This window comes from Ictidomys tridecemlineatus, chromosome 1 (genome assembly GCF_052094955.1).
Source record: "Ictidomys tridecemlineatus isolate mIctTri1 chromosome 1, mIctTri1.hap1, whole genome shotgun sequence".
Lineage (NCBI taxonomy): Eukaryota > Metazoa > Chordata > Mammalia > Rodentia > Sciuridae > Ictidomys > Ictidomys tridecemlineatus.
The window spans coordinates 117781784-117808286 of NC_135477.1; the positions used below are offsets into that span (position 1 = coordinate 117781784).

At 37.2% G+C, this 26503-nt stretch overlaps 1 protein-coding gene across 2 annotated transcripts in view; it reads right to left on the reverse strand.

Moving 5' to 3' along the window:
* Epb41l4a (erythrocyte membrane protein band 4.1 like 4A) overlaps positions 1-26503 on the reverse strand; it is a 231495-nt gene that overhangs the window by 38954 nt on the left and 166038 nt on the right. For both annotated transcript variants that reach the window (XM_078045544.1, XM_005327228.5), the window contains exon 13: positions 1433-1523. In XM_078045544.1, the coding sequence (XP_077901670.1) occupies positions 1433-1523 (91 nt within the window). The remainder of the gene's footprint in view (positions 1-1432; positions 1524-26503) is intronic.

Here is a 26503-nt window from a genome sequence, read left to right on the forward strand (position 1 = left end):
CCTCATTTATTATACCCAAAGGACTTAAAAACAGCATACTACAGGGACACAGCCACATCAATGTTTACAGCAGCATAATTCACAATGGTTAAACTGTGGAAACAACCTAGATGCCTTTCAGTAGATGAATGAATAAAGAAAATGTGGTATATATACACAATGGAATATTACTCAGCATTAAAAGAGAACAAAATCATGGCATTTTCAGGTAAATAGATTGAGTTGGAGAATATTATGCTAAGTGAATTAAGCCAATCCCCCCCAAAAAAAACAAATGCCGAATGTTTTCTCTGTTATGAGGATGCTGATCCATAACAGAAGGCATGGGAGAAATGGAGGATCTTTAGATAGGGCAACGGAGAGGGAAGAGAAAGGAAGGGACAGCAGGGTAGGAAAGACAGTGGAATGAGATGGACATCATTACCCCAAGTACATGTATGAAGACACAAATGGTGTAAGTCTACTTTGTATACAACCAGAGACATGAAAAATTGTGCTCTCTATATGTACTATGAATTGAAATGCATTCCGCTGTCATATATAACAAATTTGAATAAATAAATTTTAAAAATATAATATTGTGCAGAAATTATTATTGTGCAGGAATTATAAAACTAGATTCCTCAAAGTAGCCACACTCTAGCTAAAGGAAGACACCAACATTTACTAACAAAAGATGGAGTCAATGATGTAAGAAATCTCTGCAGGTCACGTATCTATGAGTGCCTGAACTTCTCCATGATGTATGGGGGCAACCTCTAAAGAGAAAGCCAGCCTATGAAAGCGGCTCATTGTATGTTTCTAATGCTACTCCATGAACATAATTGGAGATAGGAAAAAAAAAATGACCCTGAAACAGTGTCTGAAAGGAGAACAAGGCAGATCTTTCAGGAAAACAATCCATGTAATATATTAAGAGAAGGTTTTTCCACTGGGGAATGCCTCTGGGAAAACTGATGCAGAAGACCGTAACAACTCTTCATACATATGCAATTGCTGACTTCTGAGGCTCTGATGCTTCTACATGCTATAAACTCTCTTTCCGGGGCCACAGTTCGGTGCCCTACTGTAATGAACACAGTACATTACACATAAATATCATCTACTTTATTTCATAAGTCCCTGTGAGTTAGTCCATTATATCACACCATTTCAAAAAAATCACATGGAATTTTCACTTTGCTGTTGCGAATGCAGACCACGGATGATCTGTGAGTTCATCACACTGACAGTAAAAGCATTTTCTCCAATAAGAGAGGCAGGTCTTTATGTTTAATATTTCACTGGCATTTTAAAATAGTCCTTGGCCCAGAGACTATCTACAGGACCCAGGGATCAAAATCAGTTAATTATCAAAGTGAAAAAATTCTTAACCTTGCCAACAAGGACATATGACAGCGTATGGTTGCATATTTCTTTAGTAACTACTGACCTTTTTATTGGTGAAGGTGCAATAATTTTAGTTGTTCCTTCAGTTTCTCCATTTTCCAGGTTTGCAGTTATCCGGTTTATGCTGTTTGATCCTATTAGGAAAGGTAAGGAAGAAAACACGAAAGAGAGAAAGGAGACAGAGATAAAGAAAATAAAGAAACAGAAAAATTATTTTTATTTATTTATTTAGGTAATAGGGATTGAACCCAGTTTTACTCTATCATGGAGCTTCATCCTCCACCCTTTATTTATTTATTTTTTTCTTTTTTACTGGGGATTTAATCCAGGGGTGCCTAAACAACAAGCTACATCCCTAATCCCTTTTATTGTTATTTTGAGACAGGCTCTTGCTAAATTGCTTGGGGCCTCACTAAATTGTTCAGGCTGGCCTTATATTTGTGATTCTCCTGCCTCAGTTCCCAAGTTGTTAGAATTACAGGTGTATCCCACCATGCCTAGCAGAATTATTACTTTAAAATGCAATTTTAGGGACATTGTGGCACATTATACTCATAGGTTATAACTCCTAATAAATAATGAACCATCCAAAAAATGTGAGGTACTATTTTCTTTCCTCCCTCCCCCCACCACCTTTTTCTTTTCCTTTTTGGTACTGGGGATTGAATCAGGGGTACTTTACCACCGAGCCACATTGATAGTCCTGTTTTTCTACTATGAGATAGGGTCTAAGTTGCTGAACCAAGTCTCAAACCTTCAATCCTCCTGCCTTACCTCCCAAGTTGTTGGGATCACAAGTGTGCAAGATAGTGCCCAGATATGAGGTACTAGTTTTGGACATGTACTAACCACTCAACCATATTCCAGAAGTCTAAGCAGTGACTTTTTGATACTTTCAGAGTAAATTAAGTTCCCATATAATGGACATTATTTACTTTGTTTATATAAGATTCTAGGATATTTAATACCATATGTTGGGATGTAAAACATAATAGTTCTTGGTAACTATATTGTGAAGAAATTCTCAGCATGACACGATAGCCCCTGTCTGAAATCAAACCAAAAAGAAGGAAAAAAACCAAACCTGAAAATATCCCTATTCATAATCTGAATAGCAAAACCGAGTAAGATAGATGTTATGTGTATCACTCACATACAAAACAAATTTTCCAAATGTGTTTTTTATGCAAACATTTCTAAAAACCTAAAACTGAATTTTTAAAAGCAGTTATTTCACAGATTTGCATACATGCTAGATGGACCAGCAGAGGGAGCCCACAGCAGATGCGATGTTGGAAATCATGGTCAAAATAAAGATAAGTGAGACACTAGTTTTGAAGCTCTGGATCCTGTTCTCAGGACAGAGGCTGAAAAGCCTTTAGGACTAAGATGCATGGGCTCTGGTGACAACTTTTCTCCAATGTTCATGACTTCACTTGGGAAGAGGCAATTCTGATGAGTAGGGGAAACAGCCATTGAGGATGCCCATATGCCTCAAATAAGTTTATGTGGCACTCAGAAACTTCTTCCTCAGGGTTGCTCTTGCAGGTATATGTCCATAAAACACTTGAACACAAAGCATACTCATCACTAACCTCTGAGGGTTTGAGTTCTGAAGATGAGTTGGCAATATTAAGAAAGCACTAGTATTTATTGAGCACTTACTATGCATCAGGTATTGTTTCAAGCACTTTACACATATTTACTCAGATAATCCCCCCCCAAAATCCTATGAAGTACATACTAATATTATCCCATTTTCAAAGATAGGTCCCATATCCTAAGGCCACATAGCTTTGAAACTGAGCAGACTGACTCAAGAGACTTTCCTATCACCCACCACAATACACTGCTGTCCATCTACCATGTAGGCCCCACCTAAGAACAGCCCAAAAGTCAGTTTACATAATGGGGCAACAATAAGAGAGAGATCCTTCAGAGGACAAGTGAAAGGCACATCCAATGAAGAGAGCATTTGATAAACAACAAAGAGAAGAATTCCTTCTCTCACGGACAACCAAGACTGAAAGACAAGAAGAACATCTGAGCACTCCCAAAATTGGCAACTTCCTTCCAGAGGAGTTTGGAAGCATGTCTGGTTACCCACCTGGAAACAGAGGCATTAATAAATACGCTTTTTACATAGAAAACAAATTTCAAATAAGAGTTCTTAAAACTATTATTCTAAGGAATCCGACGGGGATTCAATATCTGAACTTTGTTCCTGTTTTGGAATCTGGATATGGACGGGTGAGTCTGATATATCCAGAACTAAAAGGTGAGTTTATGATGCAGCCAGTAAGAATAACTGAACAATATTCCAAATTCAATGTTATAAAGAGTAGCCATGGGGTAAATTTTGCAAGATATAATAAATGGGACACAACCCAATCCCGTGAACTACTCCATGTGTATCGAATGTGGACAGTGTCATTGTCTAAGTCACTTTTGCCATGGCCACATCACCATTAAAATCACAAGGGCTAACTCTCAGAATTGCAGACGCAGACCTGGGATGGAGCTGCTTTTCACCTGCGGAACCCCATGTGGTACTGCCCTGGAGCCAGGGCAGGAGATGTTAACTTATTTGTGTACCAGACAATAGGTGTGGCCTAACATTAATATTTTTAATTGTTACTAATGAGCTTTGTTTAAATGTGGTATTGTTTTCAACAGGTATTACTGATTTACAATATTAATGAAAGAAACCTTCATGTAATAGGGCTGTTTACACAGGCTAGGGAAAGGAGGATACATCAGAGAGACCAATTCCCAGTGCCACTGATATCAATCGCAAAAGAGCAGAGTAAAGGTGAACATTATGTCAGCCAAAGCTTAAGAATAAACTATCATCCCTCTAGACTGACTAGTCTTTTCTTAGTCTCACAATCACTCACTTTAAGGAAAGTGAAGTTGTTTAAGCACACTTAGTCTACTTCCAATCAAATTTTCCAAAATTAATGAATAAGCTAAAATTAAAACTGAAGAATACCTTCACATAGAAAAATTGCATGCTATGTTTATATGTACTCTTAAAGAAATTAATATTTGATTATTTGCAGAATCCTAATCATAATTTTTAAAATGAAATACAAGCTTTTTTCAGGTATGATGGTGCATGCCTATAATTCTAGTGGTTCAGGAGGCTGAGACAGGAAGATTGTGAGTTCAAAGCCAGCCTCAGGAACTTGTAGTGAGGCCCTAAGCAACTTGGCAAAACCCTGTCTCTAAATAAAACATAAAAAACAGGCTAGGGGTGTGTGGCTCAGTGATTAAATGCTCTTAGGTTCAATCCCTAGTACCAAAAAATACACACACATACACACACACACACACACACACACACACACACACACACGATTTTCCAAAAGAATTTACAAGCATGCTCTCTGTCACAGACACTCAGAAGCAGTATGGCAAGATTTGAAAATAAATTATTCAACCGTCAGGACTAATTTACTAACATAACTTTCATTCATACAGCACAAATGAGATACGTTGCTGTCAGTAAAACAATCTAATTCATGGTTCTTTTATATTAAAATTTATAAACTATTCATCACTTATATGCATAGTCTGTTTTTTTCTGTACTAAAAGTCCAGAAAAGTTATATGTCTTCTCCTGCTTCACAGCTATGTGATCCATACAATAACAGATCTATACTTAAAAGCATTAACTTACTGGAAGCATTTCTGAAGTATCCATTTATACGCTAACCTTAACCCCAATTCAACAATTAGCTTTCTTTAAGGTCACTAAATATGCCCTTAAAAGTAATACCTATCCTCCTAATCAGTTAAAATTAGTGAGATTTTGCCATACCACCATTTAAGGAGAAAGTAAATCAATTCAGTAATGCTAGGACATTTGGTTACTGAAGTTTGCAGAGAAATTTAGGTGATACATTATTTAGGTTTACTGATTTTTCATTTTACCAACATGCACTCCTAACTCTGTTTTCTTTCTCTAAACTTTTTTCCCCCTCATCAGACCACGTTCCAGAAACAATCTTCTATATTAGGTGAGAATTTGGGTTACAGAGAAGTATGATCTGACCAACTCATTCCTCTGAAGGATTCATGTTTTCATTTATACGAGTTATAAATTATAATAAGACTTAGAGAAAAGAATAAAACACAAATATAAACAACTTAATGGGTAATGACAAAGTAAATAATTTAACTACCATCCACTTAAAGAATTAAAACGCTGAGCCAGATATTGAGGCACATAGCTGTAACCCAGAGACCTGGGAGGCTGAGGCAGGAGGATTGCAAGTTCAAGACCAGACTCAGCAACTTAGTGAGACCTTGTCTCAATTTTTTTTTTTTTTAAAGGGCTGCGGAAGTGATGGGAGGGAAGGGGAGAGGAAGTGGGGAAAGGAAGGACAGTAGAATGAAACAGACATTATTATTGCTGTGTGTATATACGTGGCTGCATGACCAATGTGATTCTGCAACCTGTACACTCAGAAAAATGAGAAGTTATATCCCATCTGATTCAAATGTATGATATGTCAAGATCATTGTACTGTCAGGTGTAACTAATTAAAACAAATAAAAAAAATTTTTAAAAAGGGCTGTGGATGTGGCTTAATGGTTAAGTACCCTGGGTTTAATCCCTGGTGCCAAAAAAAAAAAAAAAAAAAGAATTGAAACAAATTTCCTACACATCATAAACCAACCCATTTGGAGTAATTCTTTATCTTTTAGATAAAGCTCAATAGTTTTTCCCCATCCTTAAACTATCTAGAAACAAGGATTATTCCACACATATTTAAAAAATATTTATAACACACACAAGAAAGACTATATAACATAATTATATATAATAAGGCCCTAAGATCTTAATAAATAAATAGGCCTTAAGAGCTTATTAAAATGAAGGATACAGGACTGGGGCTGGGGCTCAGTGGTACAGCATTCACCTGACACACGTGAGGTATACTGGGTTTGATCCTCAGCACCACATAAAAATAAAATAAAGGTATTGTGTCCACCTACAACTGAATATATATATATATATATATATATATATATATATATATATATATATATATATATATAGAGAGAGAGAGAGAGAGAGAGAGAGAAAATGAAGGATGCATCCCTGTGTCCCCTTGTGTTGCAGTATAGGGTTTTGCCCATGGGAGGTGTTCAACAGAGGTCTCTTATTAAGCGAAGCTGTTTCTGTTTCTGTTTTCCACTAGCAAGGAAAACTCAGAATAACAATACTATGTTTAACAAGTATCAAAATCAAAACAAACAACAACAAAAAACAATGACAACAACTTCCTGGATACGGTAGCATATGAGATGGGTCTCAAGCGGACCTATAGCCAAAATCCTGCAGGGCAAGACTACTGCTTAGAGCTTTAAAAGCAGCCTTCTGCTATAGCACAGTGTTCTTTTAAATCAAAGCCACATAATACCTATATTAAAGATCAGTTATTGACATATGGTTTTTAAGGCTCCTAAATAAGTCTATGTATTCTATGTTAGGTAATATAATATTAGCTCTAGTGAAACCACTTAGATTTGTCAAGAGTGTCAATTCATCTTACATAGCATATTGTTCATGTTAAAAAGACAAAGTCCTTTTTTCAAGAAGTAGGTCATATTTGAAATACAAGTTTATCAGGGGACAGCTACAGTTTGTTAATGAACCAAATCGAGTTCAAGCCTATGATATTTATTTCTGGACTAGAAGATACTATGGCTGACAGTGGGCCCACCCAGTTTCTTGCAGTTTAGACAGCACCACAATGCCAGTGTCCAGAGCCCCAGGGTCTCATTTGTTCGCTTTTAACACACTATCTCCAAATGCTTCCAGCCTGTGTTCACTGAACCACTACCAGGCTTTTGTGTGGTTAATTCTGTTCACGTTTGAGTGCCTTCATGTTAAGTGACCCTTGCCTTCAGTTCAGGAAGAGTGACCGCCAGAAACAGAAGCAGTTTTCCCAGAATCTATTCAGCTATTTGATTGAGGGTAATTCCTAAAAGTCATCCTGTGATGTACAGACTGGGTGATGAATAGACATGTATTTTCGATTATAAAAATACTTTGCATTTAAATAGCAATATAAGTTGTACGAAATTCATAACTCAATTGGATACCTGTCAATCTAAATCAAATCTTTGATGTTACTTAAATGTTGGCACAGTTTTTAATTCAGAGTAGAAGTAGAAGGTGAATGGTGACCTTAAAATGAAAAAATAAATAAACCCATATATTTAGATAGTGAGGATACCTTATTCTGATATATGGGTAAAGGGTACATTGCTAATGAATAAAATGGGTTTGTAACATATTATAATTTCTTTAAAGCCCCTCAAATATAAAATTGTAAACCTTTAGGTTAAATTTTATCTTACTTAATCAATTTATTTCTTCCCCAACCTTAGAAAACAAAACAAACAAAAATTTACATCTAATGCTTAAGACAAATAATCAGGACAGATGATAACTATTCCTAACATAATACACTGTCAGGTTTCAATAAAAGCTATCTGATTTACATTATCTAACCCATTACAACTTATCTGAAGAAATATGATATTCATGAATTAAGAATAAGCTAGTAATTGGAAATAACACTTCAGCTTTTTTTCTCAGTCACAATACAAAGTCACTTTGCCTTGGTCTCACCAACTTTAGACTGGGTACTGTGGAAGAAGAAACGGCAGCGAGTGCAGCAAATTAGCACAAATAAAACATTATTTTAATGCCACAAATTATGGTCAAACAGAGAAATGGCCAAGAGGAAAATTTACATATCTTTTCCCCAATCATCATGGAAGATTTTATATTTGGCAGAGCACACACTCATTAAATTATTTAAAAAAAATTCTAGACACAAAATTTGGATAATTAAATGTTCCTGTGTCCCATGACTAATTATTTGAAGTTAAATGCCTGACATTGGCTCATTCATCTCAAAAGAGTTTCCAGAGCCCTGCTTTGGTAAAGCATTTCTGCCTTCAAAGCCCCAAGAGTGCCATTTAAGCACAGTTACTTCTTTACCACAAGTATACAGATTTAAGACACTGTCTGCTACATGCCAATTGCAAGATTGAACAAGGCATTCCACTAACAAGCTGGGAGACAGCTTATAAAGATGGGTGTGGACAGGAAAGATGGGAGAAAAACATGTCTGTGCTTCATAGCTGCCTTCTCAAGTTGGTCTACTTCCGATTTCCTCTTCCCTAACCCGGCACGCTCCCAGTTCCTCTGCTCCACCAATTTGAAGGTGTGAGTTGGGTGAACATGAAGGCACTCCTTCCTTGCCCCTCCGTCAAACTACAGAGGTGCATGTACCAAGGGAGAGGGTACCACTGACACTATTGCTTATGGGTCCCAAAGCCAGGTTCAGAACAAAAAGGGCACTTTTGGGACTGGGAATGCTTAGCTCACTCTCCTAGGCCCTCAGAGGAACAGAATGTCCAGCACTGAGGGACTGCCAGATGTGGTCAAGTAGAAGGCAGCTGTCCTTCCTTCTAGCTCTCTTGGACTCTCTAAAGACAACACCTATCTGGGAATAGTTGGCTGGCCTCAAAAGGCGTCAGGAGGCACTTCCCATGACAAGAGGATACAATTCAAGGGAACAGAGTTAAATAAATGTTCACATCCAATCCTGACAGTAACTCCTCCCAATTTCTCAGCAACATACCCCAAGCCTTCCCCTGCCACATACTCCCAAACTGCACAATATATGTCCTCTTGGTCTAGGGTAGGGGGATCATTCCAGACCAGAAGTAAAGTTGGCTCTGTTTCAGTGTAGAGTGGGGGATGACTCACTGCTTTAGAAATTATTATATGATAAAACTATAATAATATATAAAGTAAATACAAACATAGAGTATACATAATTGTATATAAGGATTGCTATTAAAAGGCTTATTGGTTAAGGAAAAACTGGAAATATTTTATTCTGTCTACTTTCACATTTAAGCTTATCTCTAGGTGTCTGTAATTCAGAGATCCTTAACTTTTCCACACAAGTTATTACTATAAAAGAATTTTTAAAACTATGCACTTGGGAGTATATATCTAAGATGATAACTAACATTTTTCATCAAGAGTTTAAAGAGGGGCTGGGGATGTGGCTCAAGCGGTAGCGCGCTCGCCTGGCATGCGTGCGGCCGGGGTTCGATCCTCAGCACCACATACCAACAAAGATGTTGTGTCCGCCGAGAACTAAAAAATAAATATTAAAAAAAATTCTCTCTCTCTCTCTCTCTCCCTTCTCTCTCCCCTCTCTCAAAAAAAAAAAAGAGTTTAAAGAGTACCAAAGGATATAATTCGAGGCATAAAAATTGATGTTTTAAAATGAAACTTTCATGACTTAGTTGAATGTAGCCAATGTAATAAAATACCATCCCAGTTTTAAATGACACACAAAAACCATAAAAATGGTACATAATTAATGGGTTAACATGTCATGCTTCAATACAGGCCTGTATTGTGCAATATTTAACTCAGCTTAAACATTTTTTTTTTTTTTTTTTTTTTTTTTTTTTTTTTTAAAGAGAGAGTGAGAGAGAGAGGGGGACAGAGAGAGAGAGAGAGAATTTTAACATTTATTTATTTTTTCTTAGTTCTTGGCGGACACAACATCTTTGTTGGTATGTGGTGCTGCTGAGGATCGAACCCGGGCCGCACGCATGCTAGGCGAGCGCGCTACCGCTTGAGCCACATCCCCAGCCCCTCAGCTTAAACATTTATCTCCTTAAACATTTATCATTACATATGGTTAAAACTTTCAAAATCCTTCCAACTTTTAAAAGGTATGGCATTATAATATTGTACATACTACACTAATATTAAAATATTACACATAATTATCTATAGTCAGCCTACTATATAATAGTACACCAGAACTTCTTACTTCCATCTGACTGCAACTTAGCACCCATTAATCAACCTTTCTCCATGTATCCCTTCCCTGTATTCTACTCTGCCAAGCCTCTGTTAACTGCCTTTCTACTCTCAACTTCTGTGAGATGAACTTTTTTACATCCCACATAGGAGCAAGATCACGCAGTACTTGTCATTTTATGGATGGCTTATTTCACTTCATTACCATCTATACTGCTGCAAATGACAGGATTTCATTCTTTTTTTTATAATCAAATCATATTTCATGCTGAGTATGTATATTTTATTTGTCCATTCATCAGCTGATGGACACTTAGGTTGTTTTCACTTGAAGCTGTGAATACTGCTGCAATAAACATGGGAGTGCAGATGTCTCTTGGACACACTGATTTCTTTTGGATACATAACCAGGGATGAAACTGCTGGATCACACAGCAGCTCTATTTTCAGTTCTGGGGAACCATTCATATGGTTTTCCACCATGGTTGTACAAATTTACATCCCATCGAGAGTGTTCACTTCCTCACCAGCATTGATTATCTTAGTTTTATAATCATAGCCATATTTGCTGGGGTGAGGTGATATCTTACTGTGGTTCTGATTTGCATTTTCCTGATGATTAGTGGTATTGAACACTTTTGCATTTTCCTGCTGGCCATTTATATGTCCTCTTTTGAGAAATGTCTATTGAGGTCTATTGCCTATTTTTAAATCAGATTAGTTGTGTTTTTCAGTGGAGTTCCTTGATTCTGGATATCAACCCCTTCTCAGAAGTACAGTTTCCAAGATTTTCTCCCATTCTCTCTCTTTACTTTGTTGACTGTTTCCTTTACTTTTTAGTTTGAGCAAATAACATTTGTCTGTTTTACGCTTTTGTTTCCTGCACTTTCAGAGTTTTGTCCAAAAAAAATCTCTTGCCCATTCCAATGTCCTGAAGAATTTCTCCTGTTTTTTCTAGTTGTTTTGTAGTTTCAGGTCTTATAGTTAAGTCTTTAGTACATTTTGAGTTGATTTTTTTTTTTAAAGGTGAAAGGTGTCTAGGTTTAGTTTCTTTTTTTAGCATGTAAACAGATATTTAATTTCCAACGACCACTTTTGAAAAGACTGCCCTTTCTCTAGTGGGTATTCTTAACATGTTTGTTTAAAAATCAATTGGCTGTAGAAGAATGGGTTTCATAGTTTCATACACACACACACACACACACACACACACACACACACACACACACACACACATATACATATATTCCCTCCCGCCCCCAATGCTGGGGACTAAACCCAGATCAGAGCCTTGCTCATGCTGCTCCACAGTATGTTTTGAAGTCAAGTGATACAATTTCTCCTGTTTTGTTCTTTTTGCTCAAGACAGCTTTGCCTATTCAGGCTTTTTTGTGGTGCCAGATAAACTTCATAATTTTTTTGTAGTTCTGTGAAGAACATCATTTTTTATTTTTTCAGTACTAGGAATTGAACCCAGGGCCTGGAGCACACTAGGCAAGTCCTCTACCGCCAGCCCTATGCCATCAGCATTTTGATAGAGATTGTACTCAATCTATAAACTGCTTTGGGTAGCACGGACATGTTAACAATACTGATTCTTCTAACCCATGACCACAGGATATTTTCACTTTTTCTGTTCACTTCCATTTTTTTTCTATCAACATTTTATAATTTTCACTGTAGAGCTCTTTCACCTCTCTGTTTAAATTTATTCCTAGTTTTTTTTGGGATTTGGTAGCTATTGTAAATGGAATTATTTTCTAGTCAGACAATTCATTGTTGGCATATATTGATATTTGTATATTGATTTTTGTCTCTCCTATAACTTTGCTAAGTTGATTTATTAGCTCTAATAGTTTTTTTTTTTTTGGTGGAGTTTTTGGGGTTTTCTACATATCAGATCATGTCATCTGCAAACAGTGACAATTTGACTTTTTTCCCAATTTGGATGCTGTATTTCTTTCCCTTGCCTGGTGACCCTGGCTAAGATTTCCAGTATTATGTCAAATAAAAAAGTGATGAAAGTAGGCCTCTTTGTCCTATTTCAGATCTGAGAAAGTTTTCAGTTTTTCCCTGGTTCAGCATAACTAATGTTGGTGTTGGTTTATTAGAAATGGGCTTTATTATATTGAGGAACATATCTTCGATATCTTATTTGTTCCAAATTTTTATAATAAAGGGGTGTTGAATTTTGTCAAACATCTTTCTACATTTATTGAGATGCTCATAAGTTTTATCCTTTGTCCTGCTGATGTGATACATTATGCTCATTGATTTGCATACACTGAACAATCCTTATTTCCCTGAGATCCTTGTATCCCTGAGATAAATCCCACTTGATGGTGGTGAATAATCTTTGTAATGTGCTGCTGGATTTCACTTACTAGTATTTCGTTGAGAATTTTAGCATTGATGTCCATCAAGGATATTGGTTTATAGTTTCTGTTTTTTTATTACATTCTTGTCTGGTTTTGATTTCAAGGTAATGTTGGCCTTATAAAATATGTTCGGAAAAATTCTTTCTTATTCTTTAGAATAACTTAGGGAGAACTAATATTAGTTCTTCTTTAAATGTTGGCAGAATGTAACAATGGAGCCTTTTTGTGTCGGGGGGAGGGGTCCTGGGATTTTCTTTGGTGAGAGCTCGAAGTACTACAAATAATTTCTGAACCAGTTATTATATTTAGTAGTATTAATAGTATACCATATAAATGTCAATAAAATAATTGCTAAATATAAAAAGTAAATTTTTGCTAGAAATTCTTAATGAGATAAATTATCCCTAATAATTATGTATATCATATCTATTTAAAATTTTCTTTTTGTGCTAGATTCAAACAGTATAGCAAAAAATCTACCCCTTTATTTATTTTACTTGTCTTTTTTGGCTCTGGGGATCAAACCCAGGACTGCTTGCTTTATACCGAGCTACACTGCAGCCCTATTTCTACTAGATTTCCTATGTTGAGAAAACTTGTTCAAAGTAGAGGTGTATCTAAGGTAACCTGTCATGTGGACACCACCACTGTCCCAAAGGACTTCTAAGAGTTTTATATGTCTAGTTTTGACATATTATCCAAAATAATTTTGAATATTCTATCAGGTAACAAATCCATTGCATCCTCCTTCAATTTTGTTCTAAGTCAAAATGAGAAAATGACTTAGAAATGCATATGTTGCTTGACAATAAGAAACATTTACTTTTTCAACACCAACCCAGGGGGTTTAACACTTAAAGACAAAGCAGTTTAATAGATTTAGGATGGGGGAAAGAACTTCTTTTTTTGGCAGAATGAAGGTCAAGCTACTTCAAAAAGGCAGGTTGGAGAGAAGAATCAGCATGCCTATTACCATGTTAGACTTCTTACAGGAAAGAGAATATAGCATTGAGTCAGTCTAAACTCTCTGATTCCTCTTTATCTCCATCTGTTCTTGATTGTGTTCAGGATATATCACCCTAAAATAGGGTACCTTGGCATTTGAAAAAACAGTAGAAGAAGTCCCACTTCCACATACACCTTTTTTAGGGGGTGGGTACTAGAGATGGGCTGCTTTACCACTAAGCTATATGCCCAGTCCTTCTTATTTTTTTATTTAGAGGCAGGGTCTTACGATATTGCTTAGGACCTTGCTAAGTTGCTGAGACTGGCCTTAAATTTGTGATCCTCCTGCCTCAGCCTCCCAAGTTACTAGAATTATAGGCATGCCACTGGACCCAGCTAATACACACACACACACACACACACACACACACACACACACCCTTCTCCCCTGAAGCAGGTCATAAAACGTAGGAAACTCACTCTTTCATCTTTTTGCCTCTTCCTCCCCTTTATACCATACCCATTTATCCCCTAATCACACTCTGTGTGACTTTCATAAAAATAGAGTTCTCCCATTTCTTTGGTTATTCAGTTCTGAAGGCTCTTGTGTCATACAAAGTTTCAATTAAACAGATTTCTGTGTGTTTTCTTGTTAATCTGCCATGTGTTATACAGGCCCCAATCATGAACCCAGAAATGGATAAGAAAAAATTATTAATTTTTTTCCCCTACATACACTCCACCCCAGTAGCTGCATACCCCAGCTTAAAATCTACTTCCCTAATTTATCTGGCCTTCAAAAACTATACAACAGGATCATGGATTGCCTCTAGCCACAGCAAATTATCCTTCTGAACACTTGCCACTCTTTCAGGACATCACTCTGCAACCCTTGACATATCCTGCTCCCCTGAACCAGGTATTCTCTTTTTCTCTAGTCTTGCAAAGCGGTTAGGCATACAAAGTTGAAAGTTCCACAAACCTACATTTGTTTCTCAGTTCTGCCCATTTACCTCTGTCAATTGATCTTGTGATCTTGGGCAAGATACTAAACTCCTGTGGGCCCCAGTTCTTTCATCTACAAAATGGGGTTATATCATGAACAGGAAGATTAAATTATAAAACTTATAGAAATTCCTTAGCATAGTGCATAATATTTAATAAGTGCTAAATAAATGAGTACCCTGTTATCTCTATCTGACTAAGCTTCTATAGATAAAGGGCCAAGTTTTATTCAACCATCTATGCCTCACAGAATAGGGTCTTGTGCCAAAGAGATACTCAATAAATTCTTGGTGAATAAGAAAGGAAAGAAAAAAAATGTCATTCATGGCAATTCTCTGAAACTATGACCTTAACCTGAACATATAATAGGCCCTTAGTTCTCCTTGCTTTTCTAATTTTGCCAGCTATGCTTGGAATGCTAAACACTCCTAAGAAGAGTAGAAACATTAACTTTGTAGAGAAAAGCTAACCAGACTTGACATATATTAATAAATCCTTTACAGGATGAAAATAAGACTTTAAGGCAGAATAGAACAGGGTGTCAACAAAGGAAAACAGCCTTGAACAATATATGCACCTGACTATGTGATCTGCCTAAAGCTCACTGTAATTAACACCGTTACTGCCTTTCCCCCCTTTGCTAGGTAAAATGTCCCAGGAAACTTAGACACTTCTTTTTTAAACTGGATTTTAAGCAGGCTCAATTGCTCATTGTAAGTGAACAGAATGTCGTGTCTTCTTAAGAACATCTGCTGAAACAAGTCAGGGAAGAAATTGCATCATAGGGGAAAAACAGGATGTGTATTTTCACACCCTTTTTTGTTTTCCATTTATTCTGCAATCTTGCGCCCGAGTCTTCTAGGAACCTAGGTGCAAATCCTGACATTGCTCTTACTATCTGTGATCAGGACTTTTTTTTCTTGTGCGCATGTTGAGGATCAAGCCCAGGGCTTGCCCAGGCTAAGCAAGCACTCCACCGCTGAGCTACACCCCCAGCTTAAGTACTCAGTGTAACCCTAAACAATTCATGTTTCTAAGCTTCAGCTTCTTCACTGTTTTTTTTTTTTTTAAGCAAAACACAACCCCACTCCACCTTCCTCACAAGGTTACTAAAAGGATTATGTAGTAAAAAACAGCAACGCTGCATGATCTCTCAGTGCTCTCAGAATGAGTCAATTCCACTCTCTTTTCTCTGCAAAACAGCTTCTCTGTTCAGGGGTGCACCTGGTACCTGGGCTGTAAAAGAAGCTGCACAAGACTCAGCTCCACCCAGCTGAGTGACTCATCTGCTGCATTCCATTTCAGCCTCTGTGGAAAAGGTCTATGATTCCAGTTTTCCTCAGAAGCCCCACTGTTACCCTAGGCAAGGCCAGAGTTACAGAGCACCCCCACATGCCCTTTCTGTACTCTTGGCCTCAGGATTTGTACAGTGCAGTGTTCAAAGTGCCAAATGGGCACCTCCTCCCTCTGCAGGGAAAGTAGTTCTCTTCACCCTTGCCTCACACCTCCTGTCCCCACACCTACCAAAATAACCCTGAACTCTGGGAACTCAAAACATTGTCCGTATTGATATCAATAAGTAAGGCAGAAAGAGTCAGACAAATACATCCCAGATTTCTCAAAGTCTGAAGAAAAGGCTGGCAATAGGAACCACCACAAGGAATCCTGAATCTGATAGGAAAACAAAGGTGTGGAATCTCAGACGCCATCTGCCCAGGAATATCTACCCCCAAAACAGAATCTGAATGGCTGAAAGACAAACCTTCCAACCCCTGCCTGAGTAGAAGAAAGCGGGGTAAGAATTCTTAACAGGGATGTTTGCCTAACAAGTTAGTAAAATCAAAACAGAGCATCAAGAACTTCGAGAAAAACAATGACCAAGGTGGAGCCAGTCCCACTGCTGACTTCCAAAAGTACAAGCAAGTTCAAGAAAGGACTAGTCTATAGAGTTATGTTCACAAAGAAAGAAGTAAAAGGCAAAGACAAAGCTATGCAAGCCTTTCTAGAATGAACTAACTTTTAACCATGAATTAAGCAAAGAGATAAAAATCTCAGATTCATATGGTCATTTTATACTAAAAGAATAATTTAAAAACTGTAGTAAAGCAAAGGCTTTTACAATTAATTTTATTCAATTTATCCATAAGATTCTCATTTGAACTCTGTTTTAAAGAATCAGCTAAAAGGTTTTGCAAATATAATAATGTTATACATTTCCGATGAGAAAAATAAGTTTTGTAATCTGGGAAGATATTTTTCACAAGTCTGTGAAACTTCTGAGGTGGTAAAGACCATACATTAAAAAAAAAAAAATCAGCAGGATGTTATTGTGCACACCTGTAATCCCAGCTACTTGAGAGACTGAGACAGGAAGACCCCCAAGTTCAAGACCCGCCTCAGCAATTCAGCAAACTCCTGTCTCAGAATAAAATTTTTAAAAGGAGGGATGTAGCTCAGTGATAGAGTGTTTGCCTGGCATGCATAAGGCCCTGGGTTCAATCTTAAGTACTGCAATAAAATAAAATAAAATGTGGTTTTAGTCCTAAAATTCACATGAAAGCACAAAAGAGTCTAAGTGGCCAAAGCAATCTTGAGCTTAAAGGATGAAGCTGGAAGCATTATAATACCTGATTTTGAGACATACCAAAGATCCATAGTAACAAAACAGCATTGCTTTGCATAAAAACAGACGTAGGCCAGTGGAACAGAAGAGAGGACCCAGAAATAAATTCATACATTTTCAGCCAACTGACTCTTGACAAAGGTGCCAAAATTATACACAGGGGAAAGGACAGACTCTTCAACAAATGGTGCTTGGAAAACGGAATATCCACACATAGAAAACACAAACTTGATTTCTATCTCTTACTCTGTCAAAAAATCAACTCAAAGCGGGGCACAAAGGTGCATACTGGCAATCCCAATGGATTGGGAAGCTGAGGCAGGAGGATCACAAGTTCAAAGTCAGCCTCAGCGACTTAATGAGACCTTGTCTCAAAATAAAAAATAAAAAATGGGACTGGGGATGTGGCTCACAAATTAAATGCCCCTGGGTTCAATCCCCGGTAAACACCCCGACCCTACCAGCCAAAATCAACTCAAAATGGATAAAAGACCTTAATATAAGACCTGAAATTATGAAACTACTAGAGAAAGACATAGGGGAAACACTTAAAGGTATTGGCTCAGGCAATGATTTCCTGGCTAGGAGTCCCAAAGTACAGGAAACCAAAACAGACAAATGGAATTATACCATAGCAAAGCAATCAACAAAGGAAGAGACAACCTATAGAATGGGAGAAAAGCTTTGCCAGGTATTCATCTGACCTGATTAATATCCAGAATACATAAAGACATAAAAAAAATATAAATAATCCCATTTAAAGATGGACAAATGATCTAAATCAATACTTCTCAAAAGAAGAAATACAGCTAGGTATGGTGGCACATGCCTGTAATCCCAATGACTCAGAGGCTGAGGCTGGAGGAGCACAGGTTCAAGGACAACTCAGCAACTCAGAGAAGACCCTAAGCAACTCAAGATTCTGCTGCAAAATAAAATAATAAAAAAGGCCGTGGATGAAGCTTAGTGGTAAAGTACCCCTCTGTTCAATCCCTAGTACTAAAACACAACAATAAATACAAGTAGCTAATAAATTTATGAAAAAATGCCTCAAGATCTTTAGCCATAACAGGTATGCATACTGGAACTATAATAAGATTCCATATCACTCCATAAATAGCTATTACCAAAAAAGAAAAAAAAATTTAATAAAAATAATACAATTGGTGAGGCTGTGTATAAAAAAGAGAATGTGAATTAGAATACTATTGGTGAGAATGTGAATTAGAACAGTCACTATGGAAAACAGTATGGAAGTTGCTCAAAAAATTAAAATTAGAACAAATGATGTAGCTATCCCACTCCTGAGTATAGAGTCAAAGGAAATGAAGTCAACATACAAGAGATACTTGTATGCCTGTGTTTATTGTAGTACTATTCACAATAGCCAAGATATGGAATCAACTTAGGTGCCCATCAACAGATAAATGGATAAAGAAAATAAGATATTCATACAGAATGATATGTACAAATATGTGTGTGTATACATATATATATATATTTATTTTATCCATCCATAAATAAGAATGAAATCATGCCATTTGTAGGAAAATGGATGTAACTAGAGGACATCATGTTCAGCAAAATAAGCCAGTCACAGAAAGACAAGTACCACATTTTCCCTCAATTGTTGAAACAAAAAAGAAGGATGACCTGAAAGTACAAGAGGAACTATTAGAGGCTGGGAAGAGGGCTGGGGACAGGGAGATGAGGGTAAATGTGTGGGTGGACACTATCCATGCCTGTATGGAAATATCAGTGCATCAGATTAATTTATACAATTAATATGTATTAATAATTATATTTTTCAAAAGATGTCTTTAAAAGTTTACTTGAGAAAACCACAATATTGACAAAAAGAAAAAGGCTTGCGATCTAAACTCTGACAGCTTTGCTTTGACAGCTAAATTAAAAAACAATAGAATTGGAGGGAAAAAAGATTTCTAAAATTCTTTTATATTTATATGTATATATTTTTTCAGTCCTTCCAACGCTATGACAGGTAAACCAGAAGTTAAGGAAGAATAGGAATCTTTAAAGTTTATGTACCCATTGTTTTATTTTAAGGATAGTTCAAAATGCTAAGTGACATGTTACAACAGGTCACAGCCAAGCTAGATCTGGAATTCTGGTCTATTGAAATCAAATTCAACTTTATGTTCTTCTTTTTTTCACCAGAGGCCTTCTCAATGCAAAGGTTTAAATAAACAGACAAGAGCAACCTAAATCTCCCTCAGAGCAGACACTCTTATAGTCAGGGTGAAGAGAGAGTGGGAACACAGATTTCAACCACATCTCAGTAGCTTATCTAATTCTGATCTGTCACCATGAAAAAGGACAGCCACAATCACACTCTCCAAAACTAAGTGTTAAATTTTCTAGAAATCTTCTCTAAACACCTACTCAACAGTTCTTGGTTAGAATGCTTTGTTCTAATTCTCTTGGATGAAAATTAAAAGTAATTTTTTTCTTTTTCTTCTTGAAATGACCCAGAAGGAATAAATAAACACAAACTTCACAATCAACATCAAAGGCCCAATAGGTATGGGAGCTATTATGTCACCATCTTTTTCCAGACACCTTATCCTCACTTTTTCCAAACATTCCTCAAAGCCTTACCCAGACACCCTCCAAGCTGCAGAACCAAGTACACTTGCAAATCACCTCTTCCAGCCTCTACTTCCTCGCCTAAAACACAAATTGATTATCTTCTTCTTCCACTGTCCAAGTCTTCCTCCTTTGAAAAAGGAGTGATCTGCAGCCCTCTGTATATTACCCTGAATTAACATGTTCATGTATAAATGTGTCTTGTGGCCCTCTCTTCAAAGACTCAGGCTATATCTGTTACATCATGGGAGAAATTTTGACACTTGAATTTTGTATGAGTAGTCTGGAATTGTTTCATTACTTTTTCTGTAAATGACACTGCATGCTTCCTATTACAATATCAGTGTCCTTAACTCTGAGCCTTTTGAGACTATATCTGTTGGAAACGAATGTACATTTGAAACGCTTTTGCAAACTTAATGCATTCCTGACAATTATCTATAGGGCTTTTAAAAATTACAACATGGAAAAAATTCAAATGAAAATAAATCTCACTCCCACTTCCAATCCCTATTCTCTCAGAACACTTCCCAAAGGCCACTACTATTACCAGTTTGTAACACATCCTGCCTGCAAGTAATTTTGCATGAATCCTCCCCCCACCTCTCAATTTTTGTCTTTTTATATAATGGGAACATATTATACAATACCAGAATCCATGCTTTTTTGTCTTCTCCACCACCTTACTAACACTATATCCTGGAGATCATTCCATATCAGCTTATACAAATTTAATACATTTTGTTTGTTTGTTTTTTTCTACATTACAAACACTAACTGACTAGGGTACAGACCCCAGCTGTGTGGTCTTGAAGAAGTCTCATCTTCTGCTATTTTACCTGAACACTCAGAGTCAAGGCACCTTCTAAAAGTTAGGAGTAAGATACTATCTGTACAGTGTCCACATAGAGCCAGGCATGCAGGGATGTTCCATGATCACTGAGTCACTAATCTTCCTGCCCCCTGGTGGGCTCCTAGTGGAGCCTGGCTTTTCATGGCCCGCACTGTGGAACCATGGAATCAAACCAACACAAGTTCAAATCCCACTCTCAGATTCTTTTAACAGAGACATGGTGTTCCATAGAGATGGGAAACATATTCTTTTATTAAGTCAGTTTCCTACTATTGAATATTTAGGCAATATCAAGTCTCTGTGATGACAACTTAGCCAAAGTTCAGCTCATACTATAGAAGTAACCTTGTTGATCTAATAACTTTCTGGACCAACTGAGAGGTTGGGGCTTACTTTTGAAATCCCTGATACACAACCCTGCCTTCTGTGTGTTCCTCATTCAATAACTTTGCTTCCCCTCTCTGAGCTCTGCAGGCTTTGCCCTTTTTTGTGTGTTTTTTACTTCTCTTGTCTGCTTGAAAAAATGCACTCAGGTGGGGCTAGCAACTAATTACTTTAAGTAGGAAAGAATGGGGTCTAGGTATACAGCTCAGTGGGAGAGCACTTGCCCAGCATGTGAGACCCTGAGTTCAATCCTCAGTAAGGGGGGGGGGAAGAAGAGTGGGGTGGGGGAATACCACTACCTTACACAGAAGATGTAATGAGTAATTATGTGAACTTTAAAATTACCACAGTCTTATCAATATTAAGAATGCACCATGAGAAGTTTGCTGTTTCCAATTCATAGTCACAGAAAACCCCAATGGGGCTGGAGAGCAATGAGCATTTGGAGTGAGGAGGAGGGGAAAGTGGTGACAGAAAGTAGAAAGGCAGTTACCAAGAGGGGAGAGGAGTCAGTGTTCAGTGGGTTTTGAGTTTCAGTGTTACACAGAAAAACATTCTAGTGATCTGTTGTAGGCCAATGTGAATATCTTTAACGCTGCTGACTTTACCCTTAAAATGGTGGATACAGTGAACTTAATTATTTTACCATGATTTTTAAAAATAGCTGCGCTGAAAAGTAGAAACCCAGTAAGGAAGAAAACCCCTAAATGTGCTCACAATATGCCTGGCTGCTAAGATCTGCAGGTGAGCAGGGCAAAAGAACCTGCAGGCAGAGTGTGCTTGGGCTTGCCTACTTCCCCCACTCCCTATTTATACTGAATCCACTAGAATAAAATGAAACTCCCCAATTTCCTTCCCAAGCTCCACTCACTATACTTAAATGGTCTCTCCCCATCCCTCACTCTCAAGCCCACAGCTCTGTAACATAATCCTATTATCCTTTGTATATAAAGTGGACACTATAATTGTAAATATAATTCAAACACTGACAGGTGGATTTGCAGACCTTTTCATGTTGTATATAGAAAGAAATCCTTCTATTTTAGGAGAAGGAAACTAAAGTATACGTACCAAACTCCTACCAAAGTCTGACAGGACGTTCAGCTCATTTCAAACACCATTTCCATGTTGATGATTCTGAGGCAGGGGGCAATATCCCCATTTCACAGATGGAAGCTCTGGTTGGCTAAGTGCCTTTATAATGCTACACATTTGACACATGTACTACTGAAGCTGAACACAGATTTACCAGATCCACACCACTTCTGACACACTGGTCTCTTCACACAGTAGCCTTTCCTCGACTTTAACAAAAAAAGACCTAAATGCCAAAAGCCAAGCTGAGCTTCTGCTGACTCTCACATCTGACACAATATGCCAACCAGAGGAAGTGCCCAATATATGATAATTACTTTCTTTTTTGTTCCAGGAAAGAAATGTTTGTATTACATAAAATACACAAGCTGCTTAATAGCACCAATGGATCTTCATGCTATAGCTTTGGTATTTAAAGCATTCCTTATTTAAAATATTTTGGGCAGAGAGTAATGTCACTGAACAAATCACCTTATGACATTTTAGTGCAAAATCTTAGTGAAATGTGTGGAATTTGAACATTCAATGGTTACTTTCTTAACTATTTCTCAAAAGCCCAGCTACACTGACCCAAGTGAAATTGTACTTTACTATATCAAATCATTTCTCTGTCTCTCCTGCTCTGGTGCACCCACCTCAGGTCACAAACAGAAATCCTGGCCAGCTACCCCCAGGTGAATCATTAGTTATGTGCTATGATATATGTCATCCTATTGTGCTTTTCAGTCTGAAGATGCTGCTGTGATCGTTTGCTTCTGTGTCCATCAGTGGGATACACTTATGACCTTAAAATGCTGCATCAGAGAATCCTACCATTGTTCATCCACTGTGGTTGGTTTCACCCAATATTTTCCTTACAGGTAATTATGGATTATATCTAAATATTCTGTCTTTATTGATTACCTATAACAGAGACTCTTCTGACAAGTCTACCTGCATGAGTTGACAACACCTTATCAGAGAAAGGGCTATACAAATGTACACTTTTCCCATCTGCAACTCTCTTCCTGATTTACCCCAAACTCCACCTAAGCATTTCTGATTTGCAAGGAATGCTGGCTGCCTGCCCTGGCGCTGAACTCTGGGTGGGGCAGCAGGCTGTGGGGTGCAGAACTCCTGACTCTGGAATGTACTTCCTCATAGAGGTGCCAAGACCTACACTTGGCAGATTCTAAACACAATAGCTTTTTATCTACCAGGCATTTATTGTTCCTTACTGAGGGGTGAATAAAAAGCTTTTTAAACTTATAGAGAACTGGGATACGGTTAAGGGGAATAGTCATTTAGTTGGATTGAATTACTCTAACTTCAGAAGAAATAAGAGACTATCTTCTAAAACAAAAGTCATTACTATAAATTAATGATACAAACTAACAAAAAGTAAAAATCTCCTTTCTATCACAACTTGTTTTTTATGATACATAAATGTTAAATGAGAGGTGAGAATGTGTACTAATAATCCAAAAACTGTAATTCTAAAATTTCATTTAAAGAGAATACCGAGGGCTAGGGCTGGGGCTGTAGTTCAGTGGTAAAGCACTTACTTGCATGTGTGAAGCACTGGGTTCAGTCCTCAGCACCATATAAAAATAAATAAAGACATTGTGTGTCCATCTACAACTAAAAAAAATATTAAAAAAAGAATTCCAACAGAATTCCCTCTACAAAAATCAATATCTGGCCTGATTAAGGTAAAAATAAATCTCCTTATTTAAACTATAATTTTATTTCTGTCAAATATAGTATACTATCATAAAAAACTTTTTCTGTGTTTTTAAATAATAAGGAAAGTAACTATGGCAAATTAATTTACTAAGGTAACACTTTTGTTTTCCTCTAGCTAGTAAAAAAAATTTTTTTAAATTTTTTTTAGAGAGTTACTGGGGAGCCAACTCAGGGCTGGGTCTTCTGCATGTTAGGCAAAAGCTCTACCACTGAGCTCCAATTCCAGTCCAATTAAAAAGAGTTTTTGAATAAAAAAAATAATGAGAGAGCCATTGTTCATTCTCGCCCAACTACCCATGAATAAGTTCCAGAGAAAGGAAGCTTCTGAGGGGCTATTCTGAAGCAGCAGAGCAGGAGGAAGATGGGAAAAAGCAGAGTGACAGGAAGATCTCTTTAGGTAGACTGGACCTTAGGCCCAAGAGGATCCCAAACTGATCACAGACCCCTCCCCTCTTACTCTCACTCAGACTGGCTTTACACAGACTGCCCACTTTGTGGGGCCTGCAGTGCTTGGAAAAGGAGCATGCATACAACAAGCACAGCCACTCTGGTGCAATGAAGACTAGAGAGCCTCTTCAAACCTCTGCTCTGAATCAGAAGCCCACCACAGCCTTTCTATCAGCCAGGGTCAATTAGGACGAAATGCAGAGTACATTTGAAATAGAAAAACAAGAAAATGCAATATTTTAAAAATGGAAGAAAATTAATCCCTGACAATATTCTTCCTACATAGCATGATAGCAACTGCAACCCTGGATCACTGGCATTTGCTAAGCGGTACTTCCTCACTCAGGACAATCATACTGTCATAGGGAGGGTCATCTAGGGATTTATAGAACAGATCACAGTACTGTGGAGCACAAGCTACTAAAAAAAATTCAAAGTGGAATGTGCTTTTAGCAGTCTTAAACACTGGATTATATAAGGTACTTTTTAGAATAAAAATGATTGGTATATATCATTGTTTAAAATATATAATAAATAATCATGAATGCTTAAAGACATTACTAGAGGGATATTTGCTATAGTTATAGTTTTCAAATATTAAAACAGCTTAAGTATCTGATAATTAAGGATTGGTTGAATAAATTGTCACATTTATATAAAAATCTATAATTAAGGATTGGTTGAATAAATTGTCACATTTATATAAAAATCTATAAAGCAGAACATCGTCCAGACATTAAACTGGTGCTGCATAAGAACATGTAAAGATGTAGGACATTTTCATAATATATTAAAAAAGACAATTCTGTTGTAAAACATTATCATTCCATTTTTCTAGGAAAGATATATGAACAATTAACAGGCTATAATAATACATAGCTAGTACTAGAAGACAGAACTGAATATGAAAGCTTTATTTTTTCTTTTTTGTGAGGGAAAGTTCTAAGTTTTCTAAATCTTATAAAATAACTATATATTTTGATATTAGTAAAGGCATACCACATGTCACATTCTTTAAAGACCCACTTGATGCTAGAAGGCTGTCCTCAGAGAAGGACACCTATTCCATGTCATGCCCCACCTGTACCCTTATCCCCTAATGAAGAAGGAATCTGTTCCAATATGCTCAACCAACAGACCATGCTACAGGGGAGGGGGCTCTTTCACAGCAGAACAGAATGAGAAGTGACCTTGTTAGTATGGATTTGACAGCGCAATACAGTTCCAAGTTGCTCTGTGAAAACTGTATTTGGCTGAATCTACAAAAGCCAGGAAAAAAAAAAAAAAGATTTGTCCCTAAATCCAGCTTCTAGTATTTAGGATTCTATGGAAAGCACAAAGAAAAAGTGTTCCAGCCAGTAGACTATATGCAGATATTTCATAAAAGCACAGGAGACAAAAAAAAAAAAAAAGCAAATTGCACAGGTTTATAGAGATAGCATATGTGATTCCAACATCACAAGTGGAATGAAATGTTGACTTGAGGCAGTGAATGTTTTTAATATTCTCAGTTGATCTCAGAATAATTTTATAAGACATTCATGGTGTTTCAGAAATAGCATAGGATTTGAAGGTTTTCTTATTAACTATAGCTATAGTATAATTGATCCAAATGCGACTTCAGACTGCTCATATAAGAGTAATACAAAGTATTAAGATAAAGCATAAAACTAGGCATTAGAAGACTAGAATTTTTGGCCTAGGACTATTATGTAATTGCAAGAAAGTTCTCTGGGTGGCCTTGGCCCAACCCAGGCTTTTTGCCTGTGGATCTCAAGAATAACTGTAAAAAATGCTAGGAATGTGATATCCTAAAATAGAGAGGAACTACCCTGATTAGCCCAGCCCTTATTCCTGTCTCTCCTAGGGACTGTAACATCTTGAGTTAGGAAGAAACTGCTGAGGACAGCCTGAGCTTTGTTCCTCTCTTCTCTAGAAGCAAGATGTCCACCAAAGCTTTAAAGTCTAGTGAGCCACATGACCACTTAGGTATGTAATCCGGAGTGAGCTGCCTTTTAGGGTCCTTTAAGATGTAGTGGAAGTAAAGCATACTCCATTAAGACTCTGTCCCAGGAAGCTTTACTGAGCTCTGGAGGACCAACTCACAAGAGATTCTAGTCTTCTTTTGTCCCAAGCTACCTAACTGTAAGTAATAAATCTACTCCATGTAACTT